Here is a 21,579-nt window from a genome sequence, read left to right as displayed (position 1 = left end):
ATCTCGGTTCTTCTGGCAGTCAGATGAGGCCAAGAGGAAATACCATCTCGCGTGATGGGACATTCTTTGCCGACCAAAAGACCAGCGCAGTCTCGATATTGAGAACTTAGAAATCAAGAATAAGTGCCTTATGAGCAAATGCCTCTACAGGTTAGAGACAGAGACGGAGGGCATGTGGGCACAGATTTTGCGTAATAAATATCTTCAGTCCAAAACACTCGCTCAGGTTACCATGAGACCAACGGACTCGCCATTCTGGAAAGGGGTTATGCGAGTGAAGGACCTGTTCTTTCGGAGGGTCAAATTCCTGGTTAGCAATGGGATGTCAACAAGGTTTTGGGAGGACATGTGGTTAGGAGAGACGCTCCTGGCCGTACAATATCCCACCCTGTATAACATTGTGCAACGTAAGGAGGATTACGTAGGCACAGTTTTACATATGATCCCTTTAAATATTCAATTCAGACAAGCACTAGTTGGTGAGCGATGGAATGCATGGATGCATATGGTTCGGAGATTGATAGACATTCAACTCTCCGACCAACCGGACTCCACGCAATGGAAACTAGCTAAGAATGGGATTTTTACGATAAAATCTTTTTATATGGATTTGATTAATTCTGGCCCAGTGTCGAGATCATTGCATATTTGGAAGATTAAGGTTCCTTTGCGCATTAAAATCTTTATGTGGTTTGTCCACAAACAAGTAATTCTTATAAAGGACAACTTAATTAAGAGGCGATGGGTAGGTAGTCCACGATGTTGCTTTTGTGATCATGATGAAACAATACAACATTTATTTCTTGAATGCCCACTAGCCAAATTGCTTTGGAGAACGATTCATATAGCCTTCAACATTACTCCTCCAGTTGACATTGCATTGTTGTTTGGAATATGGTTAACTGGGGTCGAACATACTATGGTGGCTCGTATTCGGATTGAAATATGTGCGCTCTTGTGGGCTATATGGAATTGTAGGAATGATTTAATATTTAACAGACAACACAATTTAACTTTCTTGCAGGTCGGATGACGGTCGCATAACAGGATAGGAGTCTAGGAAGCTTATCCTTCTTATTGCCATTCCGGTTGTGATTGTCAGCATGAACTTTGATTTTTTTTTTATTCGCTCCGCTTGCGAGCTGTAATACTTTGACGACTTTAATACTCTGCAAACTTTTAATAAGATGGTTGCATGCATCATTATGATGCAGAGGCCGAGGGTACGCCTCCATTTCCAAAAAAAAAAAACTCCTGAAAATTGCATCTCTGTCCGGTGGCTGGGGGCCTTTCTCTTTGGTTATGTAATGATCCTTGTCTCGTTTGGTTTCAATGAAATGGAGCCCGGGGCTGACGCCCATGTTAATCGAAAGAAGACGTAAATTATCGTAAATATCCCAATATCTATACAATATTTCAAGACAACAATAAAATGGGCCAGGAGATCTTGTTCAGCAAACCTCAGCATTCCGATCCCGTGACAGCACTGAAGCAACACAGACGACGTCAAGAAACAACAGGCTACCTTCGCTTCACGTTATATACTAACATGGAGGTCTGGGTGCAAATCTTCAGAGCTCCCGGGACAAAACGTATCTTGATTTTGATTTATCTGAGCATTTTGATTTTGTAAGTTGTTCCAGAGCTTTCAAATTCCTTCTCAACTGCGTAGTGTATACAAGAAAAACTAGGAGCCCTGCAGACCAGACCGCTCCATTCTGTTAGGAACCCCCCAAACTTGTGTTCCTTGGTCCTGCAAAATGAAATGATGAAAGGTTAGAACTTAAGCATGCATTGTGCCTTAATGATGTTGCTTGCTAAACTTCACCCAGTGATTTCTTGATAACGAAAAGATTGCCTCAAATAAGAAAAACATAAAGAAAGAATTAAGTGGGCCATACTGAACTCCTGGTATTTCGCTATCAGAATTACGGACACAGAGAAAGTAGCACCGACCAGTAGAAGCTATGGACCGACTTTTTGCAGCCTGCGCTAAACTACAAGGTTGTATCCGAAATGGATGATAGAAAAAAAAATGTTTGCATCAAAAGGTGTTATGTCACAACCACGTATAAATCTTTGCTTTGAAACCAATCCTTGCATATATAACCTGTGATTCTTGATTAACAGAGATTACACAAGACAAACCAGCGAACAACTAATCAAGAAAAAGTTGCTTCGTTGATCAGAAATACACCTCTATAACATAAATGTTATGAAACAAAAGTGACAAGAAAATAAAGCTGCTTTCATAGCTCCAAAATATCATGTAGAAAGGATGCTTCTGGAAGTGCCAACGAATCACTGATAATGCTCCTCACTATTTAGGACCTTCGGCATATTTTAGAATACATTTCGCTGCCTCATGTTTATGAAACTATTGTGCAACAGTAAGCATATGAAATATCGCCATGCTTTTTCCTGGAGTTAAAAATAACGTGAATCAATTTGCTCTAGCACCGTATTCCCTCCTATGTTTCAGAGTTTCTTGTTTCCTGACTAAAAGGCTGTGCTAAGGTACAAGGATTTTGGCTAAGGCTTCTAGTTCAAATTGGACCTTGTGCTGACTACTAAATCATCTCCGTGCAATCACAATGTGACCCTTGCACGGCCACACGTGCACTCTGGTGGGATGTCGACATTTCAGGCAGGTCATGCCGTAGCTTCTTTACATGTGTAGTTATGTTGTTTCAAGAAAGACTTTAGTATGTGCTGTCATACATGATAGTAGCAAAGTAGTGGGGTTGTCAATTTCTAAAATCCTACTGCACTTGGGACAGTAACGAAGTAGTGGCTGGTCTATGGTAGGATAAAAAAGCAGTGACTCTGCAATTGCTCTCCTGTTGCATGCATTTGGCCCTCACAGGTCACAACAATGCAAACCAACAAACACATGGTCAACTTCACAGAGGTGCTCGCTGCCTAGGATGACATAATGAGCGGCCAGCAACACACCTGCATGTTGGCCGTGATCCTGTCAATTTACAAAGCTAGTCGCACAGTGGATATGTGAGTGGTTAGGTCACAGAACCAACCATAAAAGGAGCGGGTAAATGGGCATATGTAGCAGAAGGACATGGTCGATGCATAGCAAGGCAAATCAACAAAAAATGTATGCGCATACGCCAATCTTATGAACATTGCCAGCTAGTGAAGGTCTCAAATGTGATCCCCACAAGACAGGGGGCAAGTTCTTTTTTTCCTTTTGACCGATGGATCCGTTAGTGGGAGCACTGTTGCGCTTGCACTTGCAGTTCCCTGCATTTCCATTGTATTTTTCTCACTCCACTCTCCTCTAGCACACTGTGACAGCTGTCGGTATGCACTCACCCCACTTACTGTTGCCTGCCCCATTCGCTCAGCAGTTCCCAGTTGATAGTGGGTGGTGCACTGTATCAATTTTTAGCTAAATGATTTTCACTCCTTCAACATTAAAGGTTTTATATTTCACCAAACAGGCACCATTATAACATACAGAGATAGAACCTTGTCATCACTATGCCATTGGCATTTTGTGGAATACTCAGCTCATGAAATGGCTAGGACATAATCTAATTATGACAATCTTTTTGCAGAGTAAAGCCATCATTCCATGTATAGCTGACCAAGACGAAGACTACGAACAATTTGAAGTCTAGTTAGTGCTATCTACCATTCAAAGCTATATGTGACATTTCATTACGGATATGGTGCAGTTAACACAAATATATTTTAAAAGAAGAACCCACAGCTTAGGTTTTAAAGTAGCTTGAGCCAAATGCAGTTGACCTTGTGTTGTGGGATATCAAGTTTCAGCATAATACTGTTGAACAATCATTACTGGTAGACCATATCCAAAGTTAAAACCTTTTTTCTCTTTCCTACAGCTTGACCCATCATCCATCTATAAAAGGCGCAGAGACAATAGTTTCTCGCCAACAATCCTCCAGGGAATAACACTCCTTTAGCAACTAGCGGAGAACAACATGCCTAAGCCCACTTTCATACTCACCATCATCCTTCTAATTGCTCTCTTCAATGCATCTGCAGGTGTGGTGTTTGCTATTTGTTCTTCCCCAGTATTTTACCCCGTCATAAATATAAATACAACAAGTTATTTTTTCATGCAGGCCAAACCATAGTGGTAGAAATTGATAATGCTCTTCCCCCGAAGTTCATAAAGGTCTGCCTATGTTGTTCTCAAAGTTTTTGACATAGCCATCTAAGGCAATGCTCATTGTATTTCGTTATTTCCATTCCATAGACATATATGTGAGTGCTAGCTAATACTTTCTACTCCCTCCGTTCCAAATTACTCGACCCATATTTATCTAGACACGGATGTATCTAGACACTAAACAAGTATAGATACATCCGTATTTAGACAAATTCAAGTCAACTAATTTGGAACGGAGGGAGTAGCTCTTTATGTTTTCCTCTAACAATTGGTCACTTTTGCTAGATAACTTATGCTTCACTAAAAGAAACGTATCTACAGTTTATGCTTCAAATCTACAAATGCCAGACAAACAGAATAACACTTCTATTTTCATTCTATGCTTAATTCCATGTATTCTTGTTCTTTGTGTTCTAAATGCAGGGACACAGCAGGAAGATTCTCACAGAGATTCAGGACTATGACTATGGAGGTGCAAACTCTAGGCATGATCCACGCAGAAGGCCCGGGAGGAATGGCTAGAGAACTAAGACCCTTCGTACATATCCCTGCATATGACCGTGTGGAGGTATTACTACATGAAAGCGGGTCATATGAGGGACCAGTCAATCGCGGTAGCAAGCCTATATGATTTTCAAATTCCCTGCAGTATGGTTTATATATCCAAATAGATCAGAGAGCGGGATAGATATTACTCTTATCCCTAATAGTCTAGCCGTGTGAAGTCGAGACTTGTTCATTTTAAAGGGCACTAAGTGCTACAGATGCATACATGATGCAGAGGGTTATATATGATGCCATTTGGTGCAGTTATAATAATTTCTTGTGAGCTCAAGCTGTTCTGTTCTCTTCTGGTTTGTTCTCAATTCTGACTAGAACCAGAATCTCCCACACTAGGGCATGCTTGTGTACAAGCACACTCATCGCACTCATCACATATACAACCGAGGATAATAATTCAAGCATAGAGAAGGCAGTAAAGAGTAATTGGAGAGTGAGTTGTGAGATGTACTTACTATAGAGCATGTGATTCTATTCAATTCCCTTCTTCTTTTATGAAATAAGGCCCAGGCTTGATAGGATAAGGATAAAGGTAACCCTCTGGCCGAGAAAATCCAGCTTCATTCATACGATCGCTAAGCACATGCAGTATAGGTTTTTTCAATCCATACTCATGCCTGTGCTTCTCAAGATAGGCGTTAGCTTCTTCTGCCACCTCCATTGTGAATGCGAATCTGTTCTCTTGAGATAACATGAGCTGGTTGATATCCAAGCACACAAGCTTCCCATTTTCCCTTACTTTTCTCACTTTCTCTTCTAAGAAAGGGATACGATCCAACTTGTAACGCAACATGTCATCCTCTTTGGTCTGCCAAAAACGAAAGGGGATTTTTAAGCATGATGCCACTATGACGCTAGCGAATAACATGGAAATAAGGAAACAATGTGAAATTTCTAAAGCATGTCAACAATGCTCACTATTCCATTTCATCTGATTTTATCCCATGGCAATTTTATGTCTATGTAAACAACAAATGTGTGATATACAGCTGCTTGCATACCTGCATAACTGCTCGGAAATGGCCAAGCAGTGCTGAACATGTGACACAGTTTACCTAAAAGGAAAAGAAGGCAGCTCGTTCCTACTTCCTATAACAATGAACCAACTGTCTAGAAGAAGCATAGTGTAAGTCAGCGGCGTAAATCGGTTGGGAAAGAAGTCTGCAGTATAACAGTCGCTAACTTCTTATTTGACAGTTCTAAGCAACCTGCAATTCAATGCAAGGTCATGAGCCAGCATGACCAAAGGGCCTGCGCGAAACCGATAATACATCACATAACTTATCATAACGGAACAACCAAAGGGCCTAATGTGTGCAAGCGATTAAACCTGTTAAGTGTACACCTTGATTCAGTGTTGTACTGTTACATTAGCTTGTCACACGTTCAGTTATTCTGTGACTTGTCTTAGCCTGTAGGGCTGTAACTAGCCTACGATGCACGATTCAGTGGGCGTCTGGCTCTGTGACTGCTACAAGCAGAGCTATATGTATCCGTATCCCTGTACTGAACTTCGATGAACACAAGCCAACCATTTATCCTATGTTTTACTACATGGTAATGGACGCCGAATGATGGTTCTCGGGCCTCCTGAACATCACTATGCCCAACCTACGACGCAAAAGTTCTAGGCCCAATCGTATTTTATTCGGCAGCAAGCTCGTCCTTCGATTATTCACCGTCCTAGTTCCAACAGAAACAACCACGCAGAGATGAGGAGACCGCCTTGTTCGGCTGTTGCGTATACCAGTTTCCGGCGACGCCACACTCGCCGCCCACCGCTTACTCGCCCGTCCCCGCCCCCCTTCCCACTTCCAGGATCACTGCTCTGCTTTTTCTACGAGATAATGGAAACAGCATGATAAGGATTGCATCAGTTGGGCGAGGAGGAGAAGAAAAGGGGAAGGGAAGTAGGTTGCCTGGGTCGGGCTTCCACCTGAGCCTTCATGGAGATGGTGGCAGCGCTGCGGCTAGTCCTTCCGCCCGATTGAGGGGTGGAGGGGAGGCCGGCGGCGAGGTGCCCGTGGTGGTGGCGGGCGGCGAAGGAAGCGGCCATCGCCATGGCCATTTTTTGGACCAGGATGTTCGCGAGGCTGTTTCTTACCTCATCCAGTTATCGAGCCGTTTGGGCACGACAAGCGCTGCTTTTTTTTTTTTTTGAGGGATGGCACCCATATGTGTGCTTCCAGGATAGCCCAAATAAACCCTAAGGGCCCAGCGACAGACCATTGGAGGAGAGCCCCCAACGCTCCGTGCGTTAAAATGCTGGGGAAACGCACAGAGCGTCAGAAACTGGGCTCATATCACACACTTTTTTTTGAAAGTTTCATACATTTTCTAAAACGTGTTCAGTCATTGAGGCATTTTTATTTAATTTTAAAAAATTCCTCGTACAAGATGAAAAAATTTCAAAGTTCGTGAATTTTTTTTGAAAAAAATTATTGTCCACCCCCAACTATTCGAATTCGCCCCAAACTCGGCAGTTGCCCCATTACTTGATCATTGTAACTCTTTGGTGATATAATTTCAAACAAAATAGGAGTAGGCTTGTTACTTGCAAAACAAGAGCCTAAACGTGTGTAAAATATGTCGCCATTTTTTATTTTGTAATCTGAGGTTAGTTGCAACTATCATATAAATAAAGTGTGGTGCATGCATTGTTGTTAGGTACTTTGAAAAAAAACTAAAAATAAACCAATTTTCAAAGGACACTCTTTTTTAAAATTTGTGAACATTTTTGGGATACACCAATATTTTACAATTAAAAACATTTAATTCGTGAGTTTCTTTCCTTTTGCCTTTTAAATTTTACTTTATTTTAGCACAGGTTTTTCCAACAAAATGATTTTTTATAAATATCTTGAATTTTTGATTGAAAAATTTCTACAAAAATTATTTAAAAAATATTCACAACTTGTTTTTCAATTTTATGAATTATTTGAATTTCAAGATCATTTATTAAAATGTGAACATATTGTTTAGAAATTCATGAAGTTTTAAAATTTATACACATTTTTTAATATTCAGAGAGAAATGCAAACTCAAAATTGTGAATATTTCTAAAATTTGCATTCATGAACCTTTTCAAATCTATCAAAAAAACTACTAGCTGATTTTTTTGGTCATTAACGACGACTATTTTTTATAGACGAACAATAAGACAAAAAAAAGAGGCAAGAGAACACAATTGGGCTCGGCCCAACGCATAATCTAGCGACATTCCGCCGCAACAGGTGCATAATAGGAGTTCTGACGAAGTTCGAGGGTGATAACATTGCCATAAGTCCAAAATAAACCTTAAATTTGTAGGTGAAAGCTAAATCAAACCCTAAACTTTGAATCCCGGAAATTGGCACTCTGAACTTGTAATCCCGGTCTATTTTGGACCCTAGACCTGTTTGCCACATTAGGAATAAGATAATCCCGTCCGGGATAACCTTTACACTAAGGGACAAGAATCTGGGCCGGCCCACTATAACACAACAAGAAATCGTGAACTTCTCAGAAGTTAAAAATATTCCTGTTTCTAATTTTCGCACAAATACAATTCATTTTTTGTTTTTCTATTTTTCTGGAATTTCAAAATTCTATTTGTGTTTTTAAAACTGTTTGTGATTTCAAAAAAGAGTTCTAAAAAAATGTTCAGAATTTCAACAGCTTTCACATGCTATGAAAATGTTTCGGATTTCAAAAATTGTGTCACATTTTATAAATAATGTTTTTGGAATTTTGTAAATAATGTTTTCAGAAAATGTTTCGGATTATTGGCTAATGACTCGACTGGGCCGGCCCACCAGACATGAAAAATTAAAAAAACAGGAACAAATTTCGAAATCTGAACAAATTAAAATAAAATATTTTGTGACATCTAAAAAATATCACTAGTTTTTTAAAAAATGTATGGACCAATTCAAACAAATTTTTATACAATGTATAATATTTGTGTGATTCAAAAAATGTTTCGTATATTCGAAAAAATGTAACATTTTAAAAATGTTCACGAGTTTCAAAAAATGTGTTTGTGACATTTTCAAAAAAAATGTGTGTACAATGTAAAAAAATATGTTTGCGTGTTGTAAAAAAATGTGCCTTACACTTAACAGAATATATACGTGGCATGTGTTTGAAAAAAGTGTATACAAATTTAAAAATTCTGAACCATGCAAAAGAGTGTTCATGTAGTTTTATGAAATAGTTATTGTCATTAAGAAAATGTAAACATGTATTTGGAAAAATATTACCATGTATTTAAAAAAATTGAAACATGTAATTAAAAAATTACATAATGTATTTGAAAATATCAAATAATATTTTATGTGTGCGTTAAAAATGTACATTGGGTACGAAGAAAAAATTAGACACTAAGTCCTCTCAAGGTTTGTAAAAAATATAAAGAAATGAAATGAAAAAGAAAAAAACAAAGAAAAACCAGAGCAGTGTGCGCGCGCGAGCGACTGCGCTAATGGGCCGGCCCAATTCAGCAAATACCGGCTAAGTCCTCTCAAGGTTTGAAATAGATCGGGATAAGAGAGTTTGGTGTGTTGATTTCAGGGATTGAGAGTTCAGGGTTTAATTTAGCTTTCACCTACAAATTCAAGATTTGTTTTGGACCTTTTCCAATAACATTTGCATAGTGCGTTGATATGTGGGAGGGATTCTACAACAAGTGTGGAGGTTGGCTTTGGTGCCTATTTGATGTAATATTGGTTTTAACATATTTTTATGTAATTATTAATCAAGCAAAACTCTTCTAAATTAATGATATGAGGCAAAAAAAAGTTGCTTCATATTTTAGGTGAAAAATACAGTCCAATTCCTTGTTAGTGAAGCAGTGAGTTAACGGTGCTCAAATCATTAATTGGATGCTTAAATTGAATTGTCATGTCTAGCTTTGAAACCTCGATTTATAATACTATGTTGTTCCATCTAACATAAAATTATGGGTGTGCGTCTTCTGTTGTTTGGAAGCAAATATCTTACTGTGGCTGGCCTTTGCCTAATGAGTGCATCCAGCCAACCAGAACTGGCACATTGCAAGGCCTAAGCAAAGATATTAATAAGTCAAGTATGGCCAACTCAAGGGTGTCCAATTCATTACAATGTGTCATGTACCAATAGCAACCAAATTTTAAATTATTGCCTCTAGATGTTTGCTCCCTAGCACTATATTCTTTTGGAACTCCGACCTCTCAAAGTGGTGCCCGAGATTAAATAAGTTGCACGCCTTCGAATGAGATATGGAATTTTTTATTATGAAAAATAGCATCGTTAGGGCATAACTAAATTACCAACATGTAATGACACTTTTGAAATATAAATGCAAGCTTACCGTTTCCCATCAGTTTGAGCTTTCGAAAGAATTGATTGATGCATCCAATTTTACATGGTACCAGAGACTAAAGGTCTTGACTTCAAGACTTGACTAATGCAATTTAAATATAATTACAGTCCACTTCCAGTTCATGCTTAGCCTCGGAAGAGCCACACATGAGAGGGAGTATTGAAGTATAAATGCATAGCCCATATTTCATCATCAGTTTAAGCTTTTCGAAGAACTAGCTGGCGCATGCAATACAGACATTTTAACTGAAATTTCTAAGTGCATGCCTCAATTATTGTCTTCTAACCAAAGGTTCCAGAATATGAGTAATATTAGTGGGGGGTTTAATATTCAAAGTGATATGCACAATCCCTAAACAGAGCATGCCACATCACACTCAAAATGCAAGTGTTGAATGATTTCTCTTGCCATTCGAACTATGAGAATTGCTCCTTTGCCAGTTACTTCAGGGTTTAGGTGTTGAAGTATAACTTAACAAGTTGTCCTTAGTTAGCGTTGCGAATCACATCCTTGCCTAGGACACGGCGTTTCAGCTCCCGAGCTCAAATGTACCATTGTGAACAGTAAAATCGACACAAATAGTAAATAAATAAATACTGAATTTTCTTGGCGACGAACATTGTTGAATGTTGTACATACCTGGAAGATTTCATGAAGAAAAAACATTCTTAATGTTGGGGAGAAAATACTGATGATCCAAAAAGAATATTTTTGAAAGCATTTTGGAGAGGTGATTTTGTTACTTTTGCTCAGACCTCCACTGGTGTGATTTCATCGCCAAAATACACGTAGGCAGGAAAGTAAGCAACGTTTGTTGTTTAAAAAATCAGAATATTTTGATTCTTTTTTACTTTTTTTATTTTACTGCTTATAAGGGTGCATTTGAGATCGGGAGTAGAAGGGCACTTTGGGCCTAAATACCACTATTACTGGTACAAGGCATGTCTAGACTATGATGATCTAGACAGATCACAAAGCTTAATTGTCACAACAGTAATTATTTGCCTTTTATCACTGTCCATGTTCGTTCTGATCTTGATCTCTTCTTGTTCCGTTGTTACTTGGTCTGGTACCAATATGAGAAGGCGATAACACATATATCACATGCATTTGATGCTTTTCATATGTTTCGCCACCATCCTAGCGAGTCTGTCCAAATAATGACTCTAGCCCAAGTTACTTTTCAACAATACCAATAGGTGGCCAAATTAACCAGTGAAAATGATATTGTTGGCTTGAAGCTAGAATCATTGAGAACTTTGTATTTTCTACTAGTGTGTTGCAAACAAATAATAGTCGACATGCTTTGCAATACAAGGTATCAATGTGCCTTTCTGAAATCTGAAATTTTGAACAACTTTCTAGATCTTGCAATATTTGAAAATGTTGATAGTTGGGATTAAACGGTAACATATGTCAACAAAATACACAGCTCAGAATTAGGGCTTTGGAGAGGGTTAGCAAAAGAGAACTTAAGGCATCTCCAACATTGATCCTCAAAATGGACACCGTAATTGACCAGTCCGCAGACACGCCATCCAAGCCTATCCCTAAATGTCCGCCCCAGTTTTTTTTACTTTATGCCTGCAACACCCAAAATAAATATAGAAAATAGCACAATTTTGTTGGAGATGTGCCCTAAAGGCAATTATGTATGATGATATTTTCTATGTGTTTATGAATAAAAATAGTCCTTGGACATTATTAATGATGTATATGTGACGCCCCGAGTCTGATGCGCCAGATGTCTTCCAGTTATTCGCTGTCGTTGCCATGTCATTTGCTTGCGTGTTGCATCTTATCATATCATCTTGTGCATTGCATCATCATGTTTTAAAAACTTGCATCTGTCCCGGTCTCCTCGTTCCTTCCGTTGTCCGTTCTGAGCCCAAACACACTTGCACGCGCCCGTGGCATGTCCGAAATATTATTTTATAAGTGGCCTGAAAATGTTCTCGGATTGGGCTGAAAGTTGGCGTGGTCTTATTATAGTGTAGATAGACCGCCTGTCAAGTTTCATCGCATTCGGAGTTCGTTTGATAGCTCAACCGTTAAACTATAGCGGCATTATAGCCGGTCTAACGTCGGACGTTTTCGGTCTCCGGAAATCGTGCCAGGCTGCATCTCTCCCCTCTTCTCTCAGACCAACCCGCTCTCCACAGTCCACTACCTACCGCCAGGCCCAACCTAACCTCTCTCGTCAGCCCGCGACCCTCCTCCCGCGCGCGTCCGAAATCGGTCCCGGACCCGACCCGGACAGTCGTCACCGTTGGATCCGGAACATCCCCAAACCTCTACAAAATATCACCGTTTCCTTATTTGGGCTACCTAAGCTATTTTTCCCGTCCGTCCGATTATGATCAGAGGGACCTTATACCCCCTAAACCTATCCGGCTTGCTATATATAGTGGCAACCCTAGACTAATCCCTAGATTTTAGTTCGTATGTCCCATCCATCCCATCATGCGCCGCCACCCACTCAAATCTCTCGGGATCCATTCCCCAACCCAAGCAGCCTCCGACCCCCTCCTGGTTTTCAGCGCAGCCGCACCTGATCCCCTCTCCTCCCTCCATGGAGTCGTCACAGCCGGCGAACCCAGCCACTAGGATCGGCCTCCTCCATGTCCTTCCTCCTCCTTCCCGAGGTTTCTTCTCCTCTAACCTCTCTCTCCCTCCCGTTCCTCTCGCAGGAGCTCGCCGCCGCTGCCGTGGATTTGGAGCAGCGCCGCCATCGAGCTTAGTCCGCGGCCGCCGTTGCCCGGATCCAACGATGGCCGACCTGTTTCACACGTTTCGCCGCCCGCCGGACCTCCCTCCGTGCTGCTCCCGTCCCAGGCCGCCAAGCCACGCCATGGATGCCACCACTAGGACCTTCGCCTGCGCTGCTGCCATGGATTGGATCCGGCCGGAGTGGCTCATCCGCCTCACCTCCCGTCCTCTGCTACCTTCCTCTCCCGGATCCGCTGCCGCGCCGTCTCGGAGTCCCCTCGCCGGAGTCCTTCTCCATGCCGCTGGGCTGCACTGCCTCCGCCTCGGTGCACCTTGCCCCTGCCGCTTCCTGCTCATGGCCGCCTCCAACCTCTCCAACGGCGCCTCGACCTCGCCACCACGTCGTTGCTCCGGCCAACTCCGGCAAGCCGCCGGCCATCTGGCCACCCAGGACGCCCCTGCCTCCTTCCTCGTTGTCGCCGAGTTCCCCTGCTTCGTGCCTCTGCTCGCGCCGCTGCCAGATCGAGCGAGCGAGGAGAGCGCTCGCGTTGACCCTTCCCCGATTGGACCAATGCAGACCGGCCCAGCACGCCTCCTCCCGTGCCAGATCGCAGCCCAACCGGTCCACCTCACCATCGACTGGGCCTTGGCCTTGGTGAGCGCCCCAGTGCCTAGCAGATTCGGCCCTTCCATTGTTTTTTTCCTACCTGCGAATTTAGCTATTTATCCAGAGTTTGCTGTTTTACAGAAAAGACCCTCATGTTCATGCATTTAATATCTCACAAACCGTGCATCAGATTAAAATAAGTTATATATGAAACTTGCTTAGAATTTTGTGTAGATTAATAATTTGCCACTTTCATCCATGTCTAAAATGTTTAAAATGTTGTTTGTTTAAATTTGCTTAAATAACTTGCTAAAATGCTTTAATTCATAACTAATTAACCGTAGCTCGGTTTTAAATAATCTTTATATGTAATTGGGGTAGAAAAATGCATAGTTTAACATGGTGGCATCACTTTGCATGTTTAACAACTATAAAATAAGGTTTAGGGCAGAACAGTACCAAAACTAATATATGCATATGAGGATTTTCCGGAATTGTTGTTCGTTGTTTCCGGCCTCATTTAAACTTTCCTAGATTAGATAGTTTCATCATGCTTCACCTCTTGCCATGCTAACAACATTTAACCTTGTTGGGTACATAAACGAGAGAGAACTAAATAAGTCATGTGGTGTTTTCTTCAATATGCAACTTCGTTGCATAATGAGCTCCACTTAATTTGTAGGATTGGTTGTGCACTTTCCCATGCCATGCATATTAAAACCGGACATGCATCATACTTGATTGTGCATCCTGCCATGTTATGTGGTGGTTGTTTACTATGTTGTGTGCTCCTTTCCGGTGTTGCTTCTTCGGGTTGGATCCGGTAACGTCGCGTTTGTGAGGACCTGTTCGACTACGTCCGTTTGTCTTCTTCATGGACTCGTTCTTCTTCCTTGCGGGATTTCAGGCTAGATGACCATACCCTCGAAATCACTTCTATCTTTGCTTGCTAGTTGCTCGCTCTTTTGCTATGCCTATGCCGCGATACCTACCACTTGCTTATCATGCCTCCCATATTGTTGAGCCAAGCCTCTAACCCACCTTGTCCTAGCAAACCATTGTTTGGCCATGTTACCGCTTTGCTCAACCCCTCTTATAGCGTTGTTAGTTGCAGGTGAAGTTTGGAGCTTGTTCCATGTTTGGAACATGGATATTTTCTTGGGATATCACAATATCTCTTATTTAATTAATGCATCTATATACTTGGTAAAGGGTGGAAGGCTCAGCCTTATGCCTGGTGTTTTGTTCCACTCTTGCCGCCCTAGTTTCCGTCATATCGGTGTTATGTTCCCGGATTTTGCGTTCCTTACACGGTTGGGTTATAATGGGAACCCCTTGACAGTTCGCCTTGAATATAACTCCTCCAGCAATGCCCAACATTGGTTTTACCATTCGCCACCTAGCCTCTTTTTCCCTTGGGTTCCGCGGACTCAAGGGTCATCTTTATTTAAACCCCCCTGGGCCAGTGCTCCTCTGAGTGTTGGTTCGACCGAGTAGACTGCGGGGCCACCTCGGGGCAACTTGAGGGTTGGTTTTACTCGTAGGATGTCTCATCTGAGTGTGCCCTGAGAACGAGATATGTGCAGCTCCTATCGGGATTTGTCGGCACATTCGGGCGGTGTTGCTGGACTTGTTTTACCATTGTCGAGGATGTCTTGTAACCGGGATGCCGAGTCTGATCGGATTGTCAGGGGAGAAGGAATATCCTTCGTTGACCGTGAGAGCTTGTGATGGGCTAAGTTGGGACACCCCTGCAGGGATTTGAACTTTTGAAAACCGTGCCCGCGGTTATGGGCAGATGGGAATTTGTTAATGTCCGGTTGTAGAAAACCTAAAGTTGATCTTAATTAAAATACACCAACCGCGTGTGTTACCATGACGGTCTCTTCTCGGCGGAGTCCGGGAAGCGAACACGGTGTTGGAGTTATGCTTGACGTAGGTTGTTCTAGGATCACTTCTTGATCATAGTTGTTCGACGTGCTTTTGCCTTCTCTTCTCGCTCTCATTTGCGTATGTTAGCCACCATATATGCTAGTCGCTTGCTGCAGCTCCACCTCATACCTTTTACCCTTCCTATAAGCTTAAATAGTCTTGATCGCGAGGGTGTGAGATTGCTGAGTCCCCGTGACTCACAGATACTTCCAAAACCATCTTGCAGGTGCCGACGATACCGTGCAAGTGACGCAACCAAGCTCAAGGAGGAGCTCTTTGAAGATCTTGTCCTTTGTGTTGTTTCGTTCTAGTCTATCAGTAGTGGAGCCCAGTTGGGGTCGATCGGGGATCTGTGTAGCATTTGGGGTAGTCTTCTTTTATTTTGGCTCCATAGTCGGGCCTTGATTGTAACTGGTTGATGTAATGCTTTATTCATGTATTGTGTGAAGTGGCGATTGTAAGCCAACTATGTATCTCTTTCCCTTATGTATTACATGGGTTGTGTGAAGATTACCTCACTTGCGACATTGCTTTCAATGCGGTTATGCCTCTAAGTCGTGCTTCGACACGTGGGAGATATAGCCGCATCGAGGGTGTTACAAGTTGGTATCAGAGCCTTCCCCGACTTTAGGAGCCCCCCTGCTTGATCGAATCGCTGGCGTTGTTGAGTCTATTAAAATGTTTTGAGTCTTATAGGATTATATATATCGGAGAGTAGGATTCTTTTTACTCCTCAGTCCCTTCGTCGCTCTGGTGAGGCATCCTGACGTAGAGTTTTGACTCTTCTCTTCTCAAATTTCACAAAAAAAATTAGGATCACGCGGGTATCTTGGAATCGTTCCGATGGTTTTGTGACAAGAACATTGTTCTTGGTGCCTCCTGACATTTAGGGGTTGTGGCAGTGTCCCGGGGAGTTGAGCTCCGAGGTGTTGTCGTCACAATTTTATCGTTGAGATTCTGGAATACTTGAGTTTCGCCGACATCGAAAATCTCTTTTATGCAGTTGTTGGTGAGATAACCTCGACGCCACCCAGTACTGGGGCGGGAGTTCGGGAGTATCGCCATAACTCGTATAACGGATGCTTTTCGAAGGTTGAGGTAAATGATTTCCGAAGGTTTCTTGGTTATGTGTTGAAGGGTGGATACAGCTGGATGTAGGATTTGCTAGTTTTGGTGAGGTATTATGCTTCCCCTGTATCCCCAACACCTGATTGCATAACCGAAAAATTTCAGGAGTTTATAAGTGGGAATTCAAGTAGCTCTTAGGATATCTTTCCGACATATGTATGATATGAAATTGGGGTTCGACGTCTAGTGGTCCGCGTATCCATGATTGGTTTTACAGTGGTCTCGTTGTGTCTTAAAGAGTCCTTGGCTATGCCGACTCAGGGACGCTTCGTATGTCATGTGCACTGCCTTGTACATGATGGTGTTGTATGATCGAGCCCGTGTAGGCCCCACCATGAAAACTTCGGACGAAATCTCTATCATATGTTTGTTCCGGCTTATTCTGCAAGCCAATCCTTTGTTTTTTTTGTTTTTCAGTTGTGGTATTCGAGTTGCTTCGAAGTCAAGTGTTGATTCCATACCTTCCCTAAATGGTGTTCTCATATTTCTATGTGAATACCAATCCTTCATGATAATCGAGATTGTCATGTCAATCATTTTCAACCGGCGTGTTTTCTCTTCAAATGGATCCGATCACTTCAACATCCGCAAGATTCAATCTCAGCTTTCTCAACGGTGTTCGTTTCATCCATCCCAAGCTGCCTTTGTTTTCCCACCCGCCCACCCTTGTTTCTTCAAGGACTCGGAATTCTTTATCAAGTATCCATCTTATGTGTGTGAAGCCTCTTTACTCCTCTCTTTCAATGTTCTTATCCAGTGATTCTCAGGAATATGCTAACGGAGATTCAAGTTCGTCATTCTTCATTCCTTTCATCTCCGGTGGTTTCAAATCTAGCTTTTGGTGTTGATCATATCCCTTTTCCCTCGTTTCTAATGCTTTCTCATGCCGGTGCACCTCTTAATCATCCACTTCTCACTATTCAATTGTTCCGGAGTGCTCAAGATATCTCGAAGATTCGTGTTTCCACTCTACATTCGTTCAAGCTCTTTCGAGGATGTTATCTCATTCAAGTCATTTAATTCAACCGGTGCAACCTCTCTTTTAAATCATTTCAACGGTGTTTCTTTTGAGTGGGCCCTAACCCACAGGTCTTTTCCCAGGATCTTACCTGACTCTTCTAATTTTACCAGAGCTATTTTCAAATTCATCTCAAAGTTTGACGTAAGAATGAATTATCATCAGTCAAATGCCTTCTCCAAGATCTTTCAAATTCTTTTCATTGTTGGCTCAACCTTTCCATTCTTCATTCTGGAGTGCCTCAATAATTCTTGGTGATGTTTCCATATCATATCCGTTCTCTTGAAGATTCATGATCCTAGCTTGTCGCCATCCTCTCATAATTGTTTTCAATTGTCAGAACTCTTTTCACCCATCCGAAGCAATTCAAGAGTCTTCTCAGTTTGTTATCCGGAGTCCATCAATTCAGGTTTATTCATTCTCAGCTGTCAGTTATCATTCTCCAATCTTACCGGTCCATCATTCAAGTTTTCTCTAATCAGCTCGTGATCTCTTCGTTCTCATCCCCTTAAGAATCTTCGTTCATTTGCTAATTCTTACCGGTGATTCATCCCTTTACTTCATTCATTTTCAATTTTTACGGTGGTTCGTCCAAGAGTTCTCGTCATTCGTTATCATATCAATTTATTCGTTGTTTCAATCCTTCCGGTGGATCATTGAAGACCTTCTCAAGTTTGTGCTATATCTACCTTAATCCTTTCTACGAGAATAAGTAGTATGCCAAATCCGCTGCTTGCCATCAATTTAAATTGGTGAAGGATAAGCATAACAGAATTCTTATTTTTTGTTGTTGTTCATCCAAGTGATTAATTCCTTATTCCGGAGATTCTTCAAATTCTCGGTTTCAATTGTTCCATCTTTCTTTTCCGGAGTTCTGAAGTTTTCCATTTTATCTCGTCGCGAAGCTCCATCTAAATAATCGCAAGGCTTCACCTTATGTTTTCAACTTCTTTTCCCTTTTTTGATCATCCTTTTGTTACCGGAGTTCTTCATGGAGGCTTTACATGGTGGTTCATCAAGGATTTAATTCCTTCTCGAAGTGTTCATCGAGATTCTTTTTAGAGGATCTCAAGTATTCTTTATCTTGCATTTCAAAGTGCAATTCTTTCAACCTTATCATTTGAGGTGGTGTTATGCCATTCTTCATAATTTGAGTTCATGTTTCATGATTCACATGTTGTTAAGAATGAGGTATTTTAAATCCATCAACCTCTTCATTGGAGTTATCTTGTGTCATGTTTCACCTAAAGCCTTCCCTAAGGTTTGTTGCTATTTATGGTGCTTATAAATGACCCAAGTTCTTCATCTATCCTCCCGGCGAAATAAGTTTATCGTCTTCTTGTTCATATCAATCCAATCTATTGTTTTCGTTAGTGGCAAAATTTCACCTTAAGTTTTGAGATGTTTTCATAAGCCCACTACAAGCTTATTCTTTTCGTTGTTGATTTCCCAACAACCCTGTGCAATCCTCCCTTTCAAGGATGTTTTCCAAGCCCATTTGTGCTAGAAGTTTTCTTTTTCTTCTCCGTTCTTTTGTTCCGACGATCTACCTTTTATTCCTTGATCCGGAGGCATTGTGATGTTGCTCAATTCAACCCATCTTATTGTTTTGTCAGAATCGTGTTTCATGCTTATCTATTTAACCGGAGTATTGTGTTATCTACTCAAGTTCCTTCATGTTATCAAGTCTTGCATCTCTTCTCAACCGGAGTGCTATACGAATTGTTCTTCCTTGTTTTCTTTTTTTTTCTAACGGAGTGTTTTCTACTTTGTGCATCTTCGTTGTTTTCTTTTCTCAAATGGCTAAACCTTTTCAAGGTTCTTTGGTCTCACTCGTTTGTCAAAGAAGCAACTTAGTTTTACCGCTGCTCTTCCTCTTCTTTTTCCCTCCGATGCCATTCTAGATCTCGGGACGAGATCCTCTCGTAGTGGTGGAGTGTTGTGACGCCCCGAGTCCGATGCGCCAGGTGTCTTCCAGTTATTCTCTGTCGTTGCCATGTCATTTGCTTGCGTGTTGCATCTTATCATATCATCTTGTGCATTGCATCATCATGTTTTAAAAACTTGCATCTGTCCCGGTCTCCTCGTTCCTTCCGTTGTCCGTTCTGAGCCCAGACACACTTGCATGCGCCCGTGGCATGTCCGAAATATTATTTTATAAGTGGCCGGAAAATGTTCTCGGATTGGGTTGAAAGTTGGCGTGTGGTCTTATTATAGTGTAGATAGACCGCCTGTCAAGTTTCATCGCATTCGGAGTTCGTTTGATAGCTCAACCGTTAAACTATAGCGGCATTATAGCCGGTCTAACGTCGGACGTTTTTGGTCTCCGGAAATCGTGCCGGGCTGCATCTCTCCCCTCTCCTCTCAGACCAACCCGCTCTCCACAGTCCACTATCTACCGCCAGGCCCAACCTAACCTCTCTCGTCAGCCCGCGGCCCTCCTCCCGCGCGCGTCCGAAATCGGTCCCGGACCCGACCCGGACAGTCGTCACCGTTGGATCCGTAACATCCCCAAACATCTACAAAATATCACCGTTTCCTTATTTGGGCTACCTAAGCTACTTTTCCCGTCCGTTCCATTATGATCGGAGGGACCTTATACCCCCTAAACCTATCCGGCTTGCTATATATAGTGGCAACCCTAGACTAATCCCTAGATTTTAGCCCGTATGTCCCATCCATCCCATCATGCGCCGCCACCCACTCAAATCTCTCGGGATCCATTCCCCAACCCAAGCAGCCTCCGACCCCCTCCTGGTTTTCAGCGCAGCCGCACCTGATCCCCTCTCCTCCCTCCATGGAGTCGTCATAGCCGGCGAACCCAGCCACCAGGATCGGCCTCCTCCCTGTCCTTCCTCCTCCTTCCCGATGTTTCTTCCCCTCTAACCTCTCTCTCCCTCCCGTTCCTCTCGCAGGAGCTCGCCGCCGCTGCCGTGGATTTGGAGCAGCGCCGCCATCGAGCTTAGTCCGCGGCCGCCGTTGCCCGGATCCAGCGATGGCCGACCTGTTTCACACGTTTCTCTGCCCGCCGGACCTCCATGCGTGCTGCTCCCGTCCCAGGCCGCCAAGCCACGCCATGGATGCCACCACCAAGACCTTCGCCTGCGCTGCCGCCATGGATTGGATTTGGCCGGAGCGGCTCATCTGCCTCACCTCCCGTCCTCTGCTACCTTCCTCGCCCGGATCCGCGCCGTCCCGGAGTCCCCTCGCCGGAGTCCTTCTCCATGACGCTGGGCTGCACTGCCTCCGCCTTGGTGCACCTTTCCCCTGCCGCTTCCTGCTCATGGCCGCCTCCAACCTCTCCAACGGCGCCTCGACCTCGCCACCACGTCGTTGCTCCGGCCAACTCCGGCAAGCCGCCGGCCATCTGGCCACCCAGGACGCCCCTGCCTCCTTCCTCGTTGTCGCCGAGTTCCCCTGCTTCGTGCCTCTGCTCGCACCGCTGCCAGATCGAGCGAGCGAGGAGAGCGCTCGCGTTGACCCTTCCCCGATTGGACCAATGCAGACCGACCCAGCGCGCCTCCTCCCGTGCCAGATCGCAGCCCAACCGGTCCACCTCACCATCGACTGGGCCTTGGCCTTGGTGAGCGCCCCAGTGCCTAGCAGATTAGGCCCGTTCATTGTTTTTTTCCTGCCTGCGAATTTAGCTATTTATCCAGAGTTTGCTGTTTTACAGAAAAGACCCTCATGTTCATGCATTTAATATCTCACAAACCGTGCATCGGATTAAAATAAGTTATATATGAAACTTGTTTAGAATTTTGTGTAGATTAATAATTTGCCACTTTCATCCATGTCTAAAATGTTTAAAATGTTGTTTGTTTAAATTTGCTTAAATAACTTGCTAAAATGCTTTAATTCATAACTAATTAACCGTAGCTCGGTTTTAAATAATCTTTATATGTAATTTGGGTAGAAAAATGCATAGTTTAACATGGTGGCATCACTTTGCATGTTTAACAACTATAAAATAAGGTTTAGGGCAGAACAGTACCAAACCTAATATATGCATATGAGGATTTTCCGGAATTGTTGTTCGTTGTTTCCGGCCTCATTTAAACTTTCCTAGATTAGATAGTTTCATCATGCTTCACCTCTTGCCATGCTAACAACATTTAACCTTGTTG

General features: G+C 42.7%; 1 protein-coding gene across 3 annotated transcripts; it reads right to left on the bottom strand.

The window, feature by feature from the left end:
* Nucleotides 1-1,362: 1,362 nt before the first annotated feature.
* On the bottom strand, nucleotides 1,363-6,878 carry LOC125544445 (protein PLASTID TRANSCRIPTIONALLY ACTIVE 7). Of its 3 annotated transcripts, none has more exons than XM_048708140.1 (4): nucleotides 6,654-6,878; nucleotides 6,465-6,554; nucleotides 5,173-5,525; nucleotides 1,363-1,753 (listed from the first exon to the last, which is right to left on the bottom strand). In XM_048708140.1, exons 1-3 carry the CDS (start codon nucleotides 6,783-6,785, stop codon nucleotides 5,193-5,195), a joined length of 555 nt encoding a protein of 184 aa, XP_048564097.1. In that variant the 5' UTR covers nucleotides 6,786-6,878; the 3' UTR covers nucleotides 1,363-1,753; nucleotides 5,173-5,192. The 3 variants fall into 3 exon arrangements, with proteins under 3 accessions (XP_048564097.1, XP_048564098.1, XP_048564099.1); XM_048708141.1 differs by having other exon boundaries at nucleotides 6,465-6,545; nucleotides 6,654-6,875; XM_048708142.1 differs by lacking the exon at nucleotides 6,465-6,554 and having other exon boundaries at nucleotides 6,654-6,870.
* Nucleotides 6,879-21,579: the final 14,701 nt, after the last annotated feature.

The sequence above is a fragment of the Triticum urartu genome, chromosome 3 (assembly GCF_003073215.2).
Source record: "Triticum urartu cultivar G1812 chromosome 3, Tu2.1, whole genome shotgun sequence".
Lineage (NCBI taxonomy): Eukaryota > Viridiplantae > Streptophyta > Magnoliopsida > Poales > Poaceae > Triticum > Triticum urartu.
Note: the sequence above shows the minus strand (reverse complement) of the source record. Positions and strands in the feature narration are given on the sequence as shown.